The 19,865-nt window shown below is 43.5% G+C and overlaps 1 protein-coding gene across 1 annotated transcript in view; it reads left to right on the top strand.

The window, feature by feature from the left end:
- chd5 (chromodomain helicase DNA binding protein 5) overlaps window positions 1-19,865 on the top strand; it is a 40,379-nt gene that overhangs the window by 7,768 nt on the left and 12,746 nt on the right. Inside the window, exons 2-25 of the mRNA XM_080494736.1 lie at window positions 1,014-1,165; window positions 6,053-6,271; window positions 7,014-7,132; window positions 7,752-7,993; window positions 8,122-8,234; window positions 8,445-8,571; window positions 8,922-9,088; window positions 10,877-11,095; window positions 11,785-11,991; window positions 12,509-12,720; window positions 13,016-13,147; window positions 13,338-13,446; window positions 13,666-13,857; window positions 14,070-14,270; window positions 14,422-14,559; window positions 14,846-14,967; window positions 15,090-15,263; window positions 15,427-15,568; window positions 15,706-15,837; window positions 16,006-16,123; window positions 16,428-16,552; window positions 16,715-16,961; window positions 17,328-17,500; window positions 18,168-18,342. Coding sequence (XP_080350862.1) covers window positions 1,014-1,165; window positions 6,053-6,271; window positions 7,014-7,132; window positions 7,752-7,993; window positions 8,122-8,234; window positions 8,445-8,571; window positions 8,922-9,088; window positions 10,877-11,095; window positions 11,785-11,991; window positions 12,509-12,720; window positions 13,016-13,147; window positions 13,338-13,446; window positions 13,666-13,857; window positions 14,070-14,270; window positions 14,422-14,559; window positions 14,846-14,967; window positions 15,090-15,263; window positions 15,427-15,568; window positions 15,706-15,837; window positions 16,006-16,123; window positions 16,428-16,552; window positions 16,715-16,961; window positions 17,328-17,500; window positions 18,168-18,342 — 3,957 coding nt within the window. The remainder of the gene's footprint in view (window positions 1-1,013; window positions 1,166-6,052; window positions 6,272-7,013; window positions 7,133-7,751; window positions 7,994-8,121; window positions 8,235-8,444; window positions 8,572-8,921; window positions 9,089-10,876; window positions 11,096-11,784; window positions 11,992-12,508; window positions 12,721-13,015; window positions 13,148-13,337; window positions 13,447-13,665; window positions 13,858-14,069; window positions 14,271-14,421; window positions 14,560-14,845; window positions 14,968-15,089; window positions 15,264-15,426; window positions 15,569-15,705; window positions 15,838-16,005; window positions 16,124-16,427; window positions 16,553-16,714; window positions 16,962-17,327; window positions 17,501-18,167; window positions 18,343-19,865) is intronic.

Consider the following 19,865-nt stretch of genomic DNA (forward strand, 5'->3'; position numbering starts at 1 on the left):
AATTTTACAAGTACTCCTGTTGGTCTAAAAAATAAATAAATCAGAATTGATCATCATTATTTTCAGATGAGGCCTACTGATTGTACACTGTATTTGTCTTTGTGGAGTTTGCATTTTTACTTTTGTGCCCACATTCCTTGTGTTACAGCTATGGATTGTTTTTTTTTGTTTTTTTTTTGTCCAAAGATTAGCTCCAACTCCACACAGTAATGTAGGACCTGCCTTAAAGTTTCAGGACCTTTGTGAAGGTTGCATATTCTCCCTGGCATGCGTATGGGTTTCCTCTGGTTTCCTCCTACAGTCCAGAGATGCGTATTAAGTGACTCCGTTTTTAGACTGACCATCGATGTGGATAACAGTGTGGCTTTTGCAGTGTTGCTTCTGTGATGGACTAGCGATTCATCCAGGCTGTACTCTGTCTTTTGTCCAGAGTCAGCTGGGATTGACTCCAACCCTCCTGTGAGTTTGACAAAGCGATGTTGAAAACGAATGGGTGGTTAAACACTAGGTTATGTTGTCATTGCTCAATGTATCTCATCAAATTAACAGTACATTGTTCGAGTTATGATAATTTATCAGTAAGAGAGTATATTTATTCTGAGAATTCATATTGAGGAAATGGAAAACGGAGCTCACTTATATAGCAATTTTCCTCTGATTTAAAAGCCCCCAAAGCGCCTTACAATGTTGATCACATTCACCCATTCACTCACACTCTAATGGAAGCAGCTGCCGTGCAAGACGCACAGTCCGTCCACTGGGAGCAATTTGGGGTTCAGTGGCTTGTTCAAGGAGACTTTGACTTAATGAGCAAATGGGAATCAAACCTGCAACAATCCTTTCGAGAGACAACCCGCTGTACACACTGATCCAAAGGAAAGAGAATAGTGGCATTGTATTTCTGCTGGGGGAAAAAAACCAACATGCCGTCTTATTTTATTTTGGTTTTCTTTGTAAAGTCTACGACATTGTGTCACTCAGCGAGTAAAAAAGTTTTGCTTTTGTGTGTCTAGATGAGGATGACGAAGGTGAGCGCAACACCGTTCCCCTCACGCCCCTGGACAGTTTCTTTTCTGACGACGACTCCCTCAAACAACAGAAGAAGAAGAAGCCCAAAAAGATGAAAGAGGGGAAAATGCCCAAAGTCAAGAAAAGGAAAAAAGAGGTAAGGTGTGATTCACATGTTGCCCCATCTGTCAGAACCTCAGACACAACAACTTGGCAGGCGGTTTTGGCTCAAGCCGAGTTCTCTATTTCGCAAACTGTCGCTCTTTTGATGGTTGTGCAATTGGATCAAAGGTGTGTTTTGGCTGCTGGACGGCTGCTGTAATCTAAGTGAGAGGCAGTGGACTGTCACGGGCTCAGGGGAGGCTGGCAGCCGTGTCACCGGTGCTGCCAGTGTGCGCTGGGGACTCCGAGTGCCAGCTTCGACTGTAGATTTGAGCCCGCGGTGCCGCTGCCGACGGCATTGACTGCAGGTCAGAGGCGCAGTGTCGGTGCCAAGCTTAGCAGCAGGAGTCAGCGTGATGACGGAGTGGTTTTGACAGCCGGGCGTCTCCCAACCGGATTGGCTTTGAGCGTTAGCTTTTGAAAGACAGTGGAAACAATTGGAACGAAGTTAAAGAGGACATAAAATGAGTTCATAACCATTTATTAGTTGTCATAAAAGGTGTTATTTTTTTTTTTTATTCAATTGGAATTACTGAATAATTCCAGGTCTAGTTTTTAGCCGTTGAGTCACGAAATGCAAGTTAAATCCATTAGTAGTGGTCAGTTTTGTCACTTTCTTACAAGCCACTGGAGAAGTTTGTCCACCGACTACAATAATAGATGATTAGAAATCAAATGATCTTGGACAGGCAATCAAAATTATTTCTCATACATTTCTTAAAATTGTGAGATTTTACTAATTAACTGATGAATGCATCGACTGGTTAACATTACCCACCATTGACATACACTTGCATTTGTTTCTATGATTGACCATTTGAATTTAGAGTAGAAACATAAAACCCTGAACAAACGGAGGTTAAAATCTCTACAAAGGAGAGCTGGATATCAAGCTCTAATTTGCATTTCTGTTACTGTCACTTTTTATGTGTCGTGCATTCTCTGCTATATTGTGAGTCAAAAAAGCCATGCTCATCTGGCCGTCTGGTTGTGTTCACATGATATGTTGGCTTAAAAAGTATAGACAGAACATTCCCCTCATTCTTAAGGCTACCACACAGTGCTATGTGCAGGGGTGCATATCATGGGATTATTATCATGGTGGTATTTTTAACCAGATGATAGTTCACAGTATTTTATAAAATCTGTAAAGATGGAAAAAAAAAAAAGTGTTCGGAGTTTCTCTGTTGTACTACCCATCAAAGATACACTGTTAGAAGGCTGCAGCTCTGAGGTCTGTCACATCCTCCGTTTGGTCTATTTAGACTTCTTTGGGCTGCACTGCGTTTAAACTTTGGTTGAACTGTGGCGGAGCGGGTTTGGAAGCACATCAAGACTCCCTCCTCAAAGGGTCTCGGTCCGCTCATTCGTTGTACAGCATCGCCTGGATGGCAATGTTCGCATTTCCACAAATGACCTGCCCCGACACCGCAGCTGCTCCAGAGTTTGTTATCATTCAGTCAAACTTTACAAACCCAATCGCAGCCTCATATATAATAAATGGCTTCAGGAGGTGTCTTAGAAACGCTTCTTTTTGCGTGTCTAAAAACGCTCCTTTTTGCTGAAAAATGTGCAGCCCAGGCTGGAAGGTGTATTTTCTTATTTATTTATCTCTTTATTTAATGATTTATTTATTTTTTTAAGTCACTAATTACAGGAATTCACTGTATTCCCTGAGCTTTCCATGCCTGTGTTGGCAAAGACTCCTGTCGTGTCAGTGACATGGCCAGGATGTTTCCCTCGGCTGGATGGAGATGCCAGCAGTGCTGCGAGGAGCTTGGCTGGCCCGGGTTGCCACCCGGCCCTTTGGCTGCTCGCGGTAAACACTGAGCTCAGGGTCTCAGTGAGCTAATGAGGGGGGGACTCCCTCTGACACTCGTCTTTCTCTCCGCCGCCTCACACGCAGGCTCAGCTCTGTATTATCCTTTTTCCTTCCCTTTCCCTCTCGCCTCTCGCACGCATCACCTCACTGTGACTTGTGGCTGTGGATGCGGCCGCTTTTATTGCCTCCTTCCCGCTTTCCTTCATCCCTTCCTTCCCTCCTTCCCTCCTTACCACCCACTGAGGAGCCACTTTTGCTGTAATTCACCTCCAATCTTTCCCCAGAGGCTGGTCGCCAAAAGTCAATTGGGGTCAGACGGTGTCTCTGGCACATCCCAGTCTGAAGTCCCGGCTGCGATGGGAACGGTAGACAGAGTGAGATATGCTGTATTACTGCGCTCTCATCTGCAATTCCACAAAGAAAGTATAATCATACAAAGGGAATGACCCTTTTGGGTCTACACTCACCAGAGTTTATTGAAAACACTTAATTTCATTGGTCGAAGAAGAAGCTCCAGTTTGGCTACAATAAAAAAAAAAAAAAAAAAGATGGAAAAAAAAAACCCATGAAGCTTTGACAGAGCCGCTCTCAGCTTTAACATTTCGCTGAAATACAGTCAGGTTGAGATGAGCCACAGCCTTGTTTTTATAACTTCAATATCCTCTCTGGGATTGTGAGTCAACAAAGAGCCGTTGCTGAATTCTGGGGGAAAAAAAAAACAAAGAAAAGGCCATTGTTTTGGGATCATAAAGTGTTTTTACAGCCGTATTTTTTTTCTTCTTCTTGTTGAACTAGATTTTATTGAATATCCACTTCTTCGCTCATTAGATATTTTCTGTGGCATCCGCTGCAATCTCCCTAAGGCAGAGCCATTATGGAGAAGCATCTAATTTGATTACGTTATCAGTACTTATCCGATTTTCTTCCCTCTGAAAGTAGAGACACCCTCTTTGTTACTGGAGTAGTTGTGTCCTCTTTTCTTCGGTGACGTGTATTTCACATGAACTCTGGGCCACCAAGAAGGTTGTTGCACACTTCCACCTTGTCTCGTGCAGTTGCTCTCAATGGAGGTTGTGCTTCTCCGCTTTCTTTCTCTCCTCCATCTCCATCTCCTCTACCCATCCCCCATCCCCCATCACCCATCCTCAATCTTCAATTTACTCTCTCTCTCTCTCTCTCTCTCTCTCTCTCTCTCTCTCTCTCTCTCTCTCTCTCTCTCTCTCTCCCTCTCCCCCCTTCTTCTTATGCATAAACGAGATTTGTCTAGACGGTGCTGGAGCACCGGCTCTGCAACCACAGGCCTCTGCATAACAAGCTCGTTATGCAAACGCATCTGATTGGATGGCGCCGTTCCATTGGCTGCCACTGTGATAGAGTGTGCATGGATGTGTGTACGTGTGTGTTTGTGTGTGCGTGTGAGAGTGAGCGAGAGAAAGAAAGGGAGAGAAGTTAAGAGATAGAGTGAGAGAGAAAATAATGGGGTGGAGGAGGGAGGGAGGGGGGAAGCTATGAGATGTGAAGGAGAGAAAAGTGAGAGGAGGAAGAGGAGGAGGAGGAGGAGGAGGAGGAGGGGGGACTATGAGAAAGAGAGAGAGGGAAAACTAAGAGAGTAAGAGAGAGAGAGAGAGAGAGAGAGCCAGACACTGCTCAAATTTGGTCACCATGGCAACACAGCCAGGCTGCTGGTAGGGTTGGCGGGCGCTGCGGCAACGTGAGCCTTTCCACTGCGCTACAGAGCAAAACGCCTGCAAGTCTCTCCATGGAGCTGCACAGGCCTGCCGAGCAACAGGCAGCGAGCAGAGCACAAAGCTGCTGTGCACTAATTTTACTTCACCGCACGTGCACACACATGTTCACTCACAGGTAAGTGACACACAGAAAACACGGGAGAACACATGGAACGCTGTGTGCTTGGGGAAAGGAGATGTTTGGAATATATACACACACACGCACGTATATAACACAAAAACAATGGGTGTTTCCATCAGTGAGATAAAGACACCCATTGAGAAATGTATGCACAAAACAAATTTGAATTTATAAGCACACTTGCAAACACCTAAAAGCACGAGTACAAGTAATTAGGTGAGAGGTGCATAGAGAGAGAGGGAGAGAGAGAAAGAGAGAGCCTTTCCTCTTCTCTTGCTCACACATGCATGCCATCGTGAGCAGCCGCCAGTGAATTTGCTCATATGCAACACTCCTGATCACACAAACAACACCTGTTAACTGTTAATTCCATACAGCCTTCCAGATGTCTCATATTAAACAGGCAGGATGCAACTCGGTCCACAGATCAGCTGCTCGAGGTATTCTGTCTCTTGGCTTTCATTTATTGTCAAAGCACGTTCAAAAGGTGAGCATGCATCTGACTTGACTCCCCATCAGAGGCAAGGCAGAGGAATTATCATATTAGCAATGCAGTGACACTTTGGGATGATGTAATTTAATTTATGCAAATGCCATCTCGTGGAAGCTTTCATCCAAAGTGCTTTATAGCACACGGACAGCATATGTTTTAAGTGTGGGTGGCCTCCGTGGGTGCTTTTAATCTCTCACCCTGGCAAAATTAATGCTTATTTGCCCTATCAAGTTTCATATTTTAATGATTTCCCCTTTTATCACTTGATAAGGAATTGGGTCTCAGAAGATAGATGGTTTTACTCGCTTTTGTGGTGTGTGTGTGTGTGTGTGTGTGTGTGTGTGTGTTTGTGTGTTTGTGTGTTTGTGTGTAAAATTCAGACCTGGAATCTAGTTGTGACCCAGGAATCTGGCTTTGATGCTGGCTTCAGTCAGTCACGCTCAGAGGTAGGGAGCTGAAGCGAGATTCAAAGCCAGCTTCTACTTGCTTACATTTATAAAAATAGCATTTTGGCAGGAGCTCGACTCAACATCAAAGAGACACGTCTCGAGTGAAGTTTTCATTCAGTAAAAATATGGTTGTAACTTGTGACGCTACAAGTCACAGTCATCTTTAAATCGCGGGAAGCCGAGACACTGAGCGGGTTGATCCGTGTGCGACTCTGTGTGACATTTTTCGTTTCTCGCCAAATGTCCCAGGGGGGAATCCCGGCGCGAGTGGACAGCGACTTGGAGGAGGCCTCAGAGGTGGAGGAAGAACGGGAACGTCCAGAGTTCGGCTCGGAGAGCGAGAACAGCACCTTTGGTCCCACCAAAAAGAAGAAAAAGAAACCCAAGGAGAAGAAAGAGAAAAAGCCCAGGAAGAAGAAGAGAGATGAAGATGACGATGACGATGACGATGATGATGGTAACATGAAAGTGAGTTATGGTTCATGTTAAATATATATCTATATCTATGTCTCTCTATCTATATCTATATACATGTTCATTCATTCATTCGGAAGGTCTGACCCACATGTGTATACCCCCCCAAAAAAACAAGCTAATGAGGGTGTAGAAATCAATATTATTCTGATTTTATGCCCAATAATATTAAAAACAAAGTTCCTCACTTTAGTAACGTCCTATTTTTTTCAACAGACCTAATTGTTTTTTCAAGCACAGATATGAAATTATCTGAGCTACAGCTTCACAATGTAGGGTCAAATTATACAAGTTTTAATGGCGTTGCCCTTTCATTTGCGAATGCCTCGCATATTCGGCATACCTGGACTTGCATACCTGTATTTCATAAACAAACTTTGCGGGTCTTCTTCCACACTGTCAATTGGTTGTCAACTCACATTACAAGGGATTATCACCAGCTGACGTTGAGGAGTGGGATTAGACGACACGACATTGATTTCTAAGTTCAGTCTTGACCGTCACTGGGAACGTTCAACGAATAACAGAACAATTTGATTTTTGAGGGTATTATGAAGCAATTCATTGACGTAAAGATATACTTTGCACGTAAAACATATGTCATTTTAATTTATAACTGTTGTTTTTTCTGTGTGTGTGTGTGTGTGTGTGTGTGTGTGTGTGTGTGTGTGTGTGTGTGTGTGTGTGTGTGTGTGTGTGTGTGTGTGTATTTCCTCTTCCGCCCATGTGAACTGAGGAACCCAAGTCATCCAGCCAGCTGATGCAGGAGTGGGGTCTTGAGGACGTCACGTATGGCTTCACCGAGGACGACTACAAAACCATCACCAACTACAAGGCTTTCAGCCAGTTCCTCAGGCAAGCATCTGATTTAGTGTCTGGTTCATTTTCCCTGTTTGAAAAAAAAAAACAAAAAAAAAACCCCGGCCTTGTTCCGTCTCGGTTTCTCCGGATTGTCGGGAGTCCCTCGCTGAGAGTCTTCCAGCTAAACTCCACAGCGAGACGTCGAGAGTGTGGCGTGACGAGCAAACACTGCTCTTTTTGTTTGAGCTAGAAAGCTCGGCTGTTGGTATAAAGAGTCTGTCTCACCTGGGGCTGTCTGGCTCAGCTAAGCCTCTGCTCCGTACAAAGTGGAGCATGAGCTCCTGCAGTGCCCCCTGTGTGTAGTCAGCTGCTTACTGGATGCCAGTGACAGCCGGGAGGCTCTGGGACTCGGTGCTCTGACCCACTATCTTTCACAGGCCAGTGTGCCAAACCTCAAGCTGTTGCCTGACAAATCACAAACATGACATACACACAGCAAAGCAGGGAGAACAAAACTAAAGGGGGCAGTGGCGTGTCAGCAAAATCAAGGCCCGGCTCCCCTCCAGTGCTGAGCGAAGTAGAAAATGATATCGACGGGAATGAAGTGTGACATAATAAATCTGCTTGTCGCCGTTGTCTCGTCCCCCCCCCCCCCCCCCCTGGTTTCACTCAGGCCCCTCATTGCCAAGAAGAACCCGAAGATTCCCATGTCAAAGATGATGACAGTGTTAGGGGCCAAGTGGCGAGAGTTCAGTGCCAACAACCCGTTCAAAGGCGCATCTGCCACCGCCGTGGCCGCCGCCGTGGCCGCCGCCGTGGAGACGGTCACAGTGGCACAGCCCGCGCCCGTCAGCAGCGGCCAGCTGAGTTCTCCGCTGGGGCCGATCAAAAAAGCCAAAACCAAAGAGGGAAAGGGTAAGGGCCTGGCGAACTCTTAACAAGGAACAGATTTTTTAATAAAATAAAAAAAAAGGAAAACGATAGCATGGATGACACCGTTAACACATCTGATGTCTGTGTGTGTGTGTGTGTGTGCACCTCAGGACCAGGAGTAAGAAAGCGGAGCAAGACTGTGAAGGAAGTGAAGAAGAAGCCCAAGCCGAAAAAGACCAAATCAAAGTCGGGCCAGAGCGGGAAGAAAAAGAAAGCGTCCTCGGTACATCTCGTTGTTTCGCAGATTTAGTTCCCTCCAGCACCTTCATCCTCTCAGCTCTTCAACTCCATTTGTTTTTTTCTTTTTTTGTTCTTGTTTTTTTTGTTCCCAGTGACATCAAAGTGACCACAGTGTTTACTTACCGCGAGAGCTGCTTTATTTTAATTCTCGGTGTTGCTCCAAGCTCTTCACTTGGTGTGTTTGCCTTTCCAGAGTGAGGAGGACTTCCTGGAGGAGTCAGACTTTGATGACATCAGCATCCACAGTGCCTCTGTGCTTTCTGATACCTCGGGGGCCGCCACCAAGAAGAAGGCCCGACGTGGGCGGAAAAAAAGGAAAAGTATGTTTATTGTCTGCTGCTGCCGTGCTCTGCGGTGCAACCCCCCCCCCCCCCAAACCATCTTCCACCCCTCTAAAATCCCATCGAAATCCCTCAGAACCAGACTGTTTGATTATGGGTAATGAGGAAATTAAAATGTAATTTTTTTTTTTAAGCTTTATTTATTTTGGGGGTGCTTTCTGGAGGCAGATGGCCCTTCGCGGCAGCGCCTGCCCTCACACTCGTGGAGCCTCATTTCCATTTAGAAGCCACTCAGGATAACTGTGTGAATACTTGAAACGTTTTACCGCCGATAACCAAGCAGCTGCACGACGCGACCGACGTTTGATTGCTTCTTTCGCGTTGTGCAGAGGAGGATGGCGATGGCTACGAGACAGACCATCAGGACTACTGTGAAGTTTGCCAGCAGGGCGGAGAGATCATCCTGTGTGACACCTGTCCCAGAGCCTACCACCTGGTCTGTCTGGACCCAGAGATGGAAAAGGCCCCAGAGGGGAAATGGAGCTGTCCACACTGTGTATGTACATCTTCAAATACATTTAATTTATTTGCCTTTTTTTGGGGGGAACGGCAATGTTGCAGAACTACTGAGATTCAGTATCTTAAAGAACCATTAGATTCCCATTACAATCATCTGGGATTACATGAAAACATTTAGTGCAACTCACTTTAGTTATAATGAACATCATGAGAGTATGAATTAAAACTTATTTATTTGTTACTTGGAAACAATGGCAATCAGTGAGGTTGATTACAGTTTGTTCCAAATGGGCAATGCTTTCCTATCTGACTTCAATGAAAAATTCACATTTTAGATAACCTAAGTTCAAATGCACCTTTTTTTTGTGTGTGTTTTTTTGCTTGTGAGGCATCTCTAATAAAAGTAAACATAAACTGAAGTTAATCCCACTGTTGGAATTAAATATCAAATATACATACAGTGAAACAGATCTTAATGTTGTACTTTTTCCAAAAACAACAAACATCCAACAAACTTTAAGGACCAATATAAGTGATAAAATAGCATTTGACGCACTAAAAGAATGATAAATGTACCTTAAGTATTATCAGAAAGTTACTGTTAGTTTTTACCATGCCTTTGCTCCACTGTTCTTGCTAAGTTTTTAAAATAATTCCTGACTTCATAGCAGGATGATAGATTGTTGAGCAATAAATAGCTTGTGAAGCTGATATAAATTTTATGAAAAAAGAAAAGCTGTTTTCGTTAAATCTCATGCAAAGTAATGGAATTACACAATACAGGCAAAATAAAATGCCAAAACTTACTATGGCTTTCACTTTTACCTCTTTATCATGTACGTGACCATATCTGGTAACGTCTGCATCCCCTCGAGTAACTTACTGCTTACACTGATACATGATAAGTTCCATTTCTTAAAATGGTTAGAATCATGCAAAGAGCTGTGTTATTATTATTTTTTTTCGTTATCTATTTGATCATACACACTACGCACAAGTTAAAACCCGCTAATTTTAAAACACACGCCCAATGTACCTAAAGTAGACATATTCAAACAACTTTGTTTTTTTGCAATTAACACATTTTATTGTCAAACACCAGATTGTGTAGCTCTTCACAAAGGCTTTTTTGTTCACGTAGAGACATTTATAAGATATGATATGGGACATTTTATAAGTGTGATTATTGAAATACAAGTAGCAAACTAATTCTGAATGTTTATTTTAAAACCCACTAAAGTAGAAAAAGGTTACTTACTAAAGCTGTTCCACAAAACTAGGAGAAATTTCAATTTGCTTTTTCAAGGAATGCCCTCGAAAAGGATGAAAGTAAAACCCTCTAACTAGCACTCTTATGCAAATGTCATTTATCACCTGTTTCACCCTTAGTGTGTGAGCGGTGACTGTCCTGCTTTATTCAACATTTACTTTAAAATGATGGAATCCTTCAAGCGACAAAACCTTTTCAAAGCTAAAACACTTTGTGATTTTATGGATTCATCTTGTGATTTACTTTTGCTTGGTTCCTCTGGTGATTCACCGCCACTGATCTACGAGGTGATAGGTCAAGTTAAAGCTTTTGCCGCTGTGAGGAACAGTCCTCTTCTGGAGTCAGTCAGATTTGTGCTCACAGAATGCTTCCTTATGATTTCACACAATCATTATGAATGCTTCATAACCAACTTCAGACAGCAGGCGAGTCCTGGCACGCACAAGTCTCTGAAAACAGACACCGTAAATATCACATATAGGTGTTTTTGTAATTAAAGCGATAGTAAGCCTCGGTTTCATATCCAAACCAGCTCAATTCCACTCTGTCCCTCAGGAGAAGGAGGGAATTCAGTGGGAGGCCAAAGACGAGGAAGATGAGGAGGAGGAGGCCGCGGCCGAAGAAGAGGACGATCACATGGAGTTTTGCAGAGTGTGCAAAGATGGGGGAGAGCTTCTGTGTTGTGACACCTGCCCTTCGTCCTACCACATCCACTGCCTCAACCCGCCTCTGCCCGAGATACCGAACGGGGAGTGGCTGTGTCCTCGCTGCATGGTGAGTTGATCTCCATCTCCGTGATCTTGGATGTTTCGTGTCCCCTCAAGCCTTCTGCTATCCACGTTTTATTGAGAGTCCAGGAGTGGCCACCAGTTCGTCATAGGCCTTTCATAGCGAGACACAATTTATCCATGCATCCATCTTTTTTCACACTTTTATTTTCCCACTTATTTCCTGCGTCATATTTAAAAGCAGCATGATTGACAAAGGTTTATGATCATGCGTGGCAAGTGTGTGAAAATATTCATGATTATGGTGTTAATTTCAATAGTTAAATTTCTTAGATATTTACTTATTCTAATGCTTGCATGATGCATTGAATTCTATAAAACCTCCCTCCGAATTAAGTTGATTTATTTGGAAATCAATGTTTCCATATTTGACCTGATCCGTTCTCCATCCATCAGTAAGTGCTTCTATTGATGCTTTGGAAACTCATTCAAACACTGGATTGTAAACAGAGTGATGTATAGCTGATTTCATAATAACATATAAAGATAATGAGTTAATCTTTAGTTTTATGGTGTCTTGGTTTTGTCTTTTAACATGTCACATAAAGATAGCAAATAAAATTTAGTGTGTCTGGACAGATTTATCACCTCACATCAGATAATGTATTTTTTTCAAGCGGCCATAATGTGACTTTAAATGTGAGAAGTAACTTGCACGTCTCTTTATCGTCTCAGTGCCCTCCCCTCAAAGGAAAAGTACAAAAGATTCTGCACTGGACATGGGGGGAACCCCCGCTGCCGGCTGAACCTCCTGCAGGCCCCGATGGGACGCCGGCTGATCCGCTGACCAAGCCCCCGCTGAAGGGCCACCCAGAGAGGGAGTTCTTTGTGAAGTGGGCCGGCCTCTCATACTGGCACTGCTCATGGGTCAGCGAACTGCAGGTGAGGCACCAGGGGGAGGTCTTGTCTCGGGTCGACATTTCTGCTCTTTTCTGCCACAAAAACTCGGCTTTAATGTTGAAAAATACAGAACAAGACAAATGAGGCTTTGTTGTTTGCTATATATTATGGAATGGCTCTGCTTTTTGGGACTTTTTCAGAGTGCACACAGATGTTGTGTCATTAGTGGAATCATCCAAGGTGCAAACTGCAGTCACAGTTTGTAAGCAACCAATATTCACAATTAAGTAGCTGGCATCTACTTTCATGATGAAAGACATTGGTTTCTTTCTATTTTTCTTAGATTTGTCCCATGTAGTATCTTTGGAAAGAAAATAAGTTTCATAATTTATTTTGTTTGCAGCCATTAAGGATTGCTCTGCTATTTGGTGTTTTAGGTTAAATTAGTCCTATTTTGTTGGAAGAATTGGATGATGAATCTGCATATCTACAAAAATCTGCATGTTTAAAGTGATATCTGAGTAACCAGAATAAATGATTGTGCTTTGTGGCTGTGCAGTTGGAGCTGTACCACACAGTTATGTACCGAAACTACCAGCGCAAGAACGACATGGATGAGCCTCCGCCGTACGACTATGGATCCGGAGAAGAGGAGCTCAATAATGAAAAAAGGAAGAGCAAAGACCCCCAGTATGCCGTGATGGAGGAGCGCTTCTACCGCTACGGCATTAAACCAGAGTGGATGGTGATCCACCGGATACTCAACCACAGGTGGTCAAAGTCTCACATTAGGTTCTTTTTTTGGGGGGGGGCACAGGTTTCTTCAAAATTTTATTTCACAGACAATTTTGAAATTAAACTGCTCTTGAGTTCAACACGTTTGATGCCTGCTGTCATCTTGCTTTTACTCGACCCCGTACTTTACAGAAGCTGATTTTTGAACAGTTAATAATATGACAGTGTTTGTCTTTAAGATCACAGCCAAGAGAGCTCACCACTGTGCGACACAACACGTATTTTACAACCTTAAAAACTCACAAACATCTTTTGCATGTGCTCTTTGTAGTTTCGATAAGGACGGTGACGTTCACTACCTGATCAAGTGGAGGGACCTTCCCTATGACCAGTGCACCTGGGAGGTGGATGACTTTGACGTCCCAGAGTACGACGGCCATAAAGCGTCCTACTGGGACCACAGGTTCGTAAGAGGCATCGTGTGCAGTTTATTACATTTTTTTCTGTGATAATGTCATCATTTCATCTCTCACACAAAGAAATAAACAAATGCATATGTCGGCACCTGCTGTCATCGCCCTTCTGTCTTCCTTTCTCTCTGTGATCCCCCCCCCCCCCCTCTTTTATTATTTGTGTTCAATTTCTTTTGTCAGAGAGCAAATATTAGGGGAGGATCAACGCCCCCTTGTGGTGAGGAAAGGAAAGAAAGTTAAAGAGGACCATCCAAAGAGGGAGGTTCCTCCTGATGCTCCCATAATAGATGTAAGTTGTGATATTCAGAAGCACTGAGGTGACATACATTGAATAATTCCCTTAAAATCAACGCGATTACTATCCTACTACTATCCTTGGCTGCTCACTGCAGCAGATCACTTCTGTCAATATCTTAAAAGTCATGCTACAAGTGTGAAATCCTGCAACTACTGAATTGAGTGTTGCCTCGTTTTCCCTCTCTCATAACACATATGTTCACCTCACTAGCCGACCATCAAGTTTGAGCACCAGCCGTGGTACATTAATGCCACTGGGGGGACGCTGCACCCGTACCAACTGGAAGGACTGAACTGGTTGAGGTTCTCGTGGGCTCAGGGCACAGACACAATCCTGGCCGATGAAATGGGGCTGGGAAAGACCGTGCAGACAATAGTGTTTCTCTACTCGCTATATAAAGAGGTAAGCCTTAAAGATTTTCTTGATTTCAGCCTGCCTGTTACATAACACATGTGGCGTCAAGGTTCACTGACAGCGATGTGAAAAGCACACTGGAGGAATAGCTTTAATAGAAATGCTAATGTGAACTGAGATTTAACCAATCAGAACGACAAAGGAGTGATAATACTTCTTTGGAAATGTCTTTGTCATGTCTGTCCCCCCCTTTCTGTCAGGGTCACTCGAAGGGCCCTTTCCTAGTAAGTGCACCCCTCTCCACTATCATCAACTGGGAGAGAGAGTTTGAGATGTGGGCTCCAGATTTCTATGTGCTGACGTACACTGGAGACAAAGACAGCAGGGCAATCATCAGGGACAACGAGTTCACCTTCGAGGACAACGCAGTGAAATCAGGACGCAAGGTTTTCCGTATGAAGGTACTGCAGCTGATGCTCGTCTCTTCTGCGACACGACCACGTCACACGCGTCTAAAGCGAGCAGATGTGGTTGTCTTGACCGAAATACCAATTCCCATTATGTCTCACCACATCTAAGAACGATAAAATTGGATTTCTTTACCCCTCGCAGAAAGACACGCCCATCAAGTTCCACGTGTTGCTGACGTCTTATGAGCTGATCACTATAGATCAGGCCATCCTGGGCTCCATCACATGGGCTTGTCTGGTGGTAGATGAAGCTCACAGACTGAAGAACAACCAATCCAAGGTAGAAACTGGAAAGGAAGCAGAAACGACACATCTGAAACAATAAACTGCATCTATCTGTCTGTCTATAATAAATAGTTAGCTAGCTCACGGTTTACATGGAGTTAACTGAAAAATACATAGCTATTACAGAGAAACACACGTTTGTGATGATTTGGTTTTTTTTCCTGCATCTGATAGTTATGATATGAGGGTAATGTTAAAGATGTGATACTGCAGGCTTGTCCTTGTGTTTTATCACTTAAGTACTTCCCGTCACCATCCTGACAAATGTGTCTATTTTTCAGTTTTTCAGAATTCTCAATGGGTATAAGATCTACTACAAGCTACTGCTCACTGGAACTCCGCTTCAGAACAACCTGGAAGAGCTTTTCCACCTGCTTAACTTTCTCACCCCAGAGCGCTTCAAGTGAGTCCTCTGTCCACTTTTCTATCATCACTACACTTTATACCAAATCCTGTGCCTGATAGCGCCCTGTTAGATATACAGATACTGTGATTCGCCTTCACCTGACCATGTCCTCTGCGCAGTAACCTGGAAGGGTTCCTGGAGGAGTTTGCCGACATCTCTAAAGAGGACCAGATCAAGAAACTGCACGACCTGCTCGGACCTCACATGCTCAGGAGGCTGAAAGCCGACGTCTTCAAGAACATGCCTGCAAAGACAGAGTTGATTGTCAGAGTGGAACTCAGTCCCATGCAGAAGTAAGACAGGAAAAGATCATTTACCGTATCACTACCGCAAATGTCGCATTGCGGTCATGTGCAAAGCCTTTTTATTTAACCTAAAAGACAGTCTTGCATAGCAGGCTATGATGTTGCAGGATGTTGCTTGCCAAAAGAGAGACACGTCTCTTCTCTCCTGCAGAAAATACTACAAGTTCATCTTGACACGGAACTTTGAAGCTCTGAACTCAAAGGGTGGGGGAAACCAAGTGTCCCTGCTCAACATTATGATGGACTTGAAGAAGTGCTGCAACCACCCCTACCTTTTCCCCGTAGCTGCTGTGGTGAGGAAAATATATACAAACATACCAGCCTGCACTGAGACCAACATTTACTTGCATTGTAAAGTCAAAAATCATGGTTATTTCTCAAACCGATGCTGATGGATTCCATTTTTTATTTTTTTTTTTTAATCTCTTAGGAGGCTCCTGTTTTACCCAACGGTTCCTATGATGGCAACCAGTTAGTGAAATCCTCAGGAAAACTGACGCTGCTTCAGAAAATGCTCAAGAAACTCAAAGACGAAGGACACAGAGTTCTCATATTTTCTCAGGTATTAGTTAAATAAGTATTCCACCGAACCCAGAAACAGTGACTCTTATTGAGCTCGAATTCGACCTGACAGCATCAATCATGTCATCTCCTTAATTATTAGGTGTATAAAGCGATTTTTTCTTAATTATTCCAATTGGCTTAAAGTGTAATTACGTCTTGTTTACAGATGACAAAGATGCTTGATCTGCTTGAGGATTTCCTGGAGTTTGAGGGTTATAAATATGAGCGTATTGATGGAGGAATAACAGGAGGCCTGAGGCAGGAGGCCATTGACCGTTTCAATGGTGAGTTTTGGTGAAGAGCTGCAGCTCTCATATTGATTACTCATGAGGTTGTTTCTTAATGAATTCATGTGTTAGAAAATGGTTAAAGTGGTCAGATGTATTAACTTAAGATTCCATATTTACAATGCTTGAATGATACAATTGTATTGTAAGAGCTAATAACACAAATAATAACGTTTGTGTCGCTGGACTAAATTTTGCAGCTCTGTGTGTGAGCCTGCATGTTTTCCCTTGTACTTTGCATTTGCTCACTCGCACCCTCCTGCACACGGAAAGCCACGCTCTGCTTTGTTTTGTGTCACAGCACCGGGTGCACAGCAGTTTTGCTTCTTGCTTTCAACGAGAGCCGGAGGCCTCGGCATCAACCTGGCCAGTGCAGACACGGTCATCATCTACGACTCTGACTGGAATCCTCACAATGACATCCAAGTATTGATTTCTCACAGATTTTTTTTCTTTTTTTTTTTTGTGACGCATGCTGTTGTTGCACTTAAAACTAGAAGAACACCGCCGACTTCATCGCCTGCTCTTTGCTTTGATTCCATTTATAACTTTCTCCCTTTGCGTCTCGCCACCTTTTCATCATCCCAGGCTTTTAGCAGAGCCCATCGTATCGGCCAAAACAGGAAGGTGATGATCTATCGTTTTGTGACTCGGGGCTCGGTGGAGGAGCGAATCACACAAGTCGCAAAGAGGAAAATGATGCTGACCCACTTGGTGGTGCGACCCGGCCTGGGCTCCAAAACCGGATCCATGTCCAAACAAGAGCTGGATGACATTCTCAAGTTTGGCACCGAGGAGCTTTTCAAAGACGAAATGGAAGCGGCACGGGCCATGGGTGCGTCCATCTCCCAACAATGAAACGTTTTCTGTTTTATTTGAGTCACAAAAAAACAAAAGTTTGAGATAGGTTCCAAACCTCCAGTTGATTTTCACAGTGTAAACAACACTATTGTTTGATGTTACCAAACAAATTGAGACCGGGGCTTGAGACAGTTGAAGGTGTTGTTGCTCACTGTGATTGTCAGAATAAGTTTCCATCGTGCCCGTCACTCACACTTTCAGTAACGGTGTCACAGGATGATAGTGCATCAGTTATTATGCAATTTATGGATCCTAGCAATGGCCCTAGACCAACATTTACATATTTTTATCTGCCTGGAAGGTTGTCCTGTTCGTCATTAAATCAGATTCTTATCAACAGGCGAAAACAAGGATGGCGAGGAGGGTAATGTAATCCACTATGACGACGATGCCATCTCAAAGCTGTTGGACCGCAGCCAGGACGCCACCGAAGACACTGAGATTCAGAACATGAATGAGTACCTGAGCTCATTCAAGGTGGCTCAGTATGTGGTGAAGGAGGAAGACGGAGAGGTGAGAATTAACCAGTGACGCCAGGTTAACTGGCATCGCGGCGGGGCGGCAAATTGATTTTGTGGATCACAGTCTCACCTCACAGCATGCGCGTTCTTATCATGCCAGAATCGGTTCCATTCAGATACTCCAGTTCCCCCCCCCCGGGATTGGAGGACACGCTTGTTACACGAATCGACGGCTCTTAATTGTTCCGAGATATGAATGTATGTGTGGTGATTTGTAATCAAATCAAAAAGTATTTTGGTGATACTTCCAACATTATTTCTATCAGGACAGACTACTTTAAATGAGCAACTGCTGCACTGGATCCTCCTCGAAGGACTTCTTCATTTTTAGACATAATTTGCAATGAAACATTGATGCATTAGATTCAGGACAAGCTGCACAAGGAGAGACATAGACAGAGCTGTTTCACTGAGGCCAAACCCAGTTTGTAGTGTTGTTTCCAAGGCAACCACATCATAATTCATCATGTGACCTTATAAATCACAAGTATGGGCCATTAACGTGAATACCAAGTTTGGAGAATACGTTTTCACCAGTCCTTGTGTTAGGATTTGCAGTAGCTTCATATGTCCCTCAGTACTTCTTTACAGTATTTACTGATGTTGTATGTATGTGTGTTTGTTTGTTTGTGTGTGTGTGTGTGTGTGTGGGTACTCAGGAGGAAGTGGAGCGGGAGATCATAAAGCAGGAGGAGAACGTGGACCCAGACTACTGGGAAAAACTTCTCCGCCATCATTACGAGCAGCAGCAGGAGGATCTGGCCCGAAACCTGGGCAAAGGCAAACGCATCCGAAAGCAGGTCAACTACAACGACACGACCCAGGAAGACCAAGGTAGGTCCTGTCAACAGATACAGAGCTGCTCCATCAGGACCCTCATCCCTCGGATCAATGTTTTCTCACATATCTCCACCACAAATGCTTTTAAGGTGCTAATCTTTTACATTGTGATACAGACACATCTTAGTGGCAGTGTTTGTAAAACAACAGCAATGTCCTGCTATTTCCCCTTTAGTGTCAAATATCGTCAGGATTTCCGCTCGTGTTTGAATGGGAGTAAAAAATGCACAATGTAATATCTTCGTGGAAGAAGAGAGGAAAGTCGTGTCTTTTGGGTTGTTGGCTACTGGCTTATCAACTGGCCGCTTTACAAGTGGCAGTGGAGCCAAAAGCACATCTTAAAGAACGGAGAGGCATTATCTTTTTTATTTGGAACCATCTGTAAGTTCGCATTTGTGGTTTATTGTCTGAAAAGTTCTTTTTCGTCTTTTGATGATTATCCAGGGACTTAAGAAGCTGCGTTTCTGCACTCAACTGTTGAGGACGTTTGTGTTTGCTGCTGGAACACTGTGGGCCAGTGCCTGCATGAAGAACAGCTTTAACTGAACTAATTACTGCTAAACCGATTCTTTTAAAGATCGGGACATTCCCTCCGAGTCTTCTGTGATTACTAGGTCAATGTTAGATGTTGGATATCATAATTTAAAGTGATAGTTTAATGCGATTTTGAAGTGAGACGTCTCTGCTGATGATGCAGATGCTTGAAAGATTTTGGATTTTAATTTCAACGGCGTATATTCTGTGACGCTAATCATTGTTCAATTTGCTGCGATCAATGCACGGACAGACGCCCTTTTGGTCGATGGATCTCTCCCTTTCTGCTTGAATCTTCTTAAAATGGCGTGGATAAAATATGTCTTCCATACATAACAATTATATGAGTTCTCACGGCTGACAAAATGAAGCGCATCCAATCAATTATTTAAAAATCCAAGTAAAGCCAAGGTGTCACCTCTCATGCATGGAGAGTGATGCGCATTTGATTAAACTTGTAACGCTCACAAAATAATACGTTTTGCTTAATATCCAGATTAGTATTTTCAAAATAAAAGATATCATTGTCAAAGGCAGATACACAGAAAAATATAGTGGTTGATGGCTTCTAGTTTGAGACCTTGAAAGAAGAATATTTAATCTCTATGCATTTATTGCATTATTGTTTGCTAAAATATTAATTTATACAAACATATTCATCTTTGACACACTGATTCTACTTCAGCGAGTCATGGACTCACCCATATCATGTAGGGTATTCAAACGGAGGTTCAGAAAGTGGTAAAGTATGTAACGTAACTTGTAACGTAGCTGTTAACCCAAAAATCATTTAGTTTCAATTAAGTCAAAACTGCCGATGATCTTCAGCCTAACGGAACATTGCTGTTGCATTTACTTCCTGCTGAATGAGTTTCTTTTTCCTTGTGTGAGGCATGTGTTATCCAAACAGTTTAGTGTGGGCCTACCCCCAATTAAGTCCTACCGGAAAGTGTTGGCCTCGCTCAAATTGGCCACAGGATGTG

The sequence above is a fragment of the Blennius ocellaris genome (assembly GCF_963422515.1).
Source record: "Blennius ocellaris genome assembly, chromosome: 4".
Lineage (NCBI taxonomy): Eukaryota > Metazoa > Chordata > Actinopteri > Blenniiformes > Blenniidae > Blennius > Blennius ocellaris.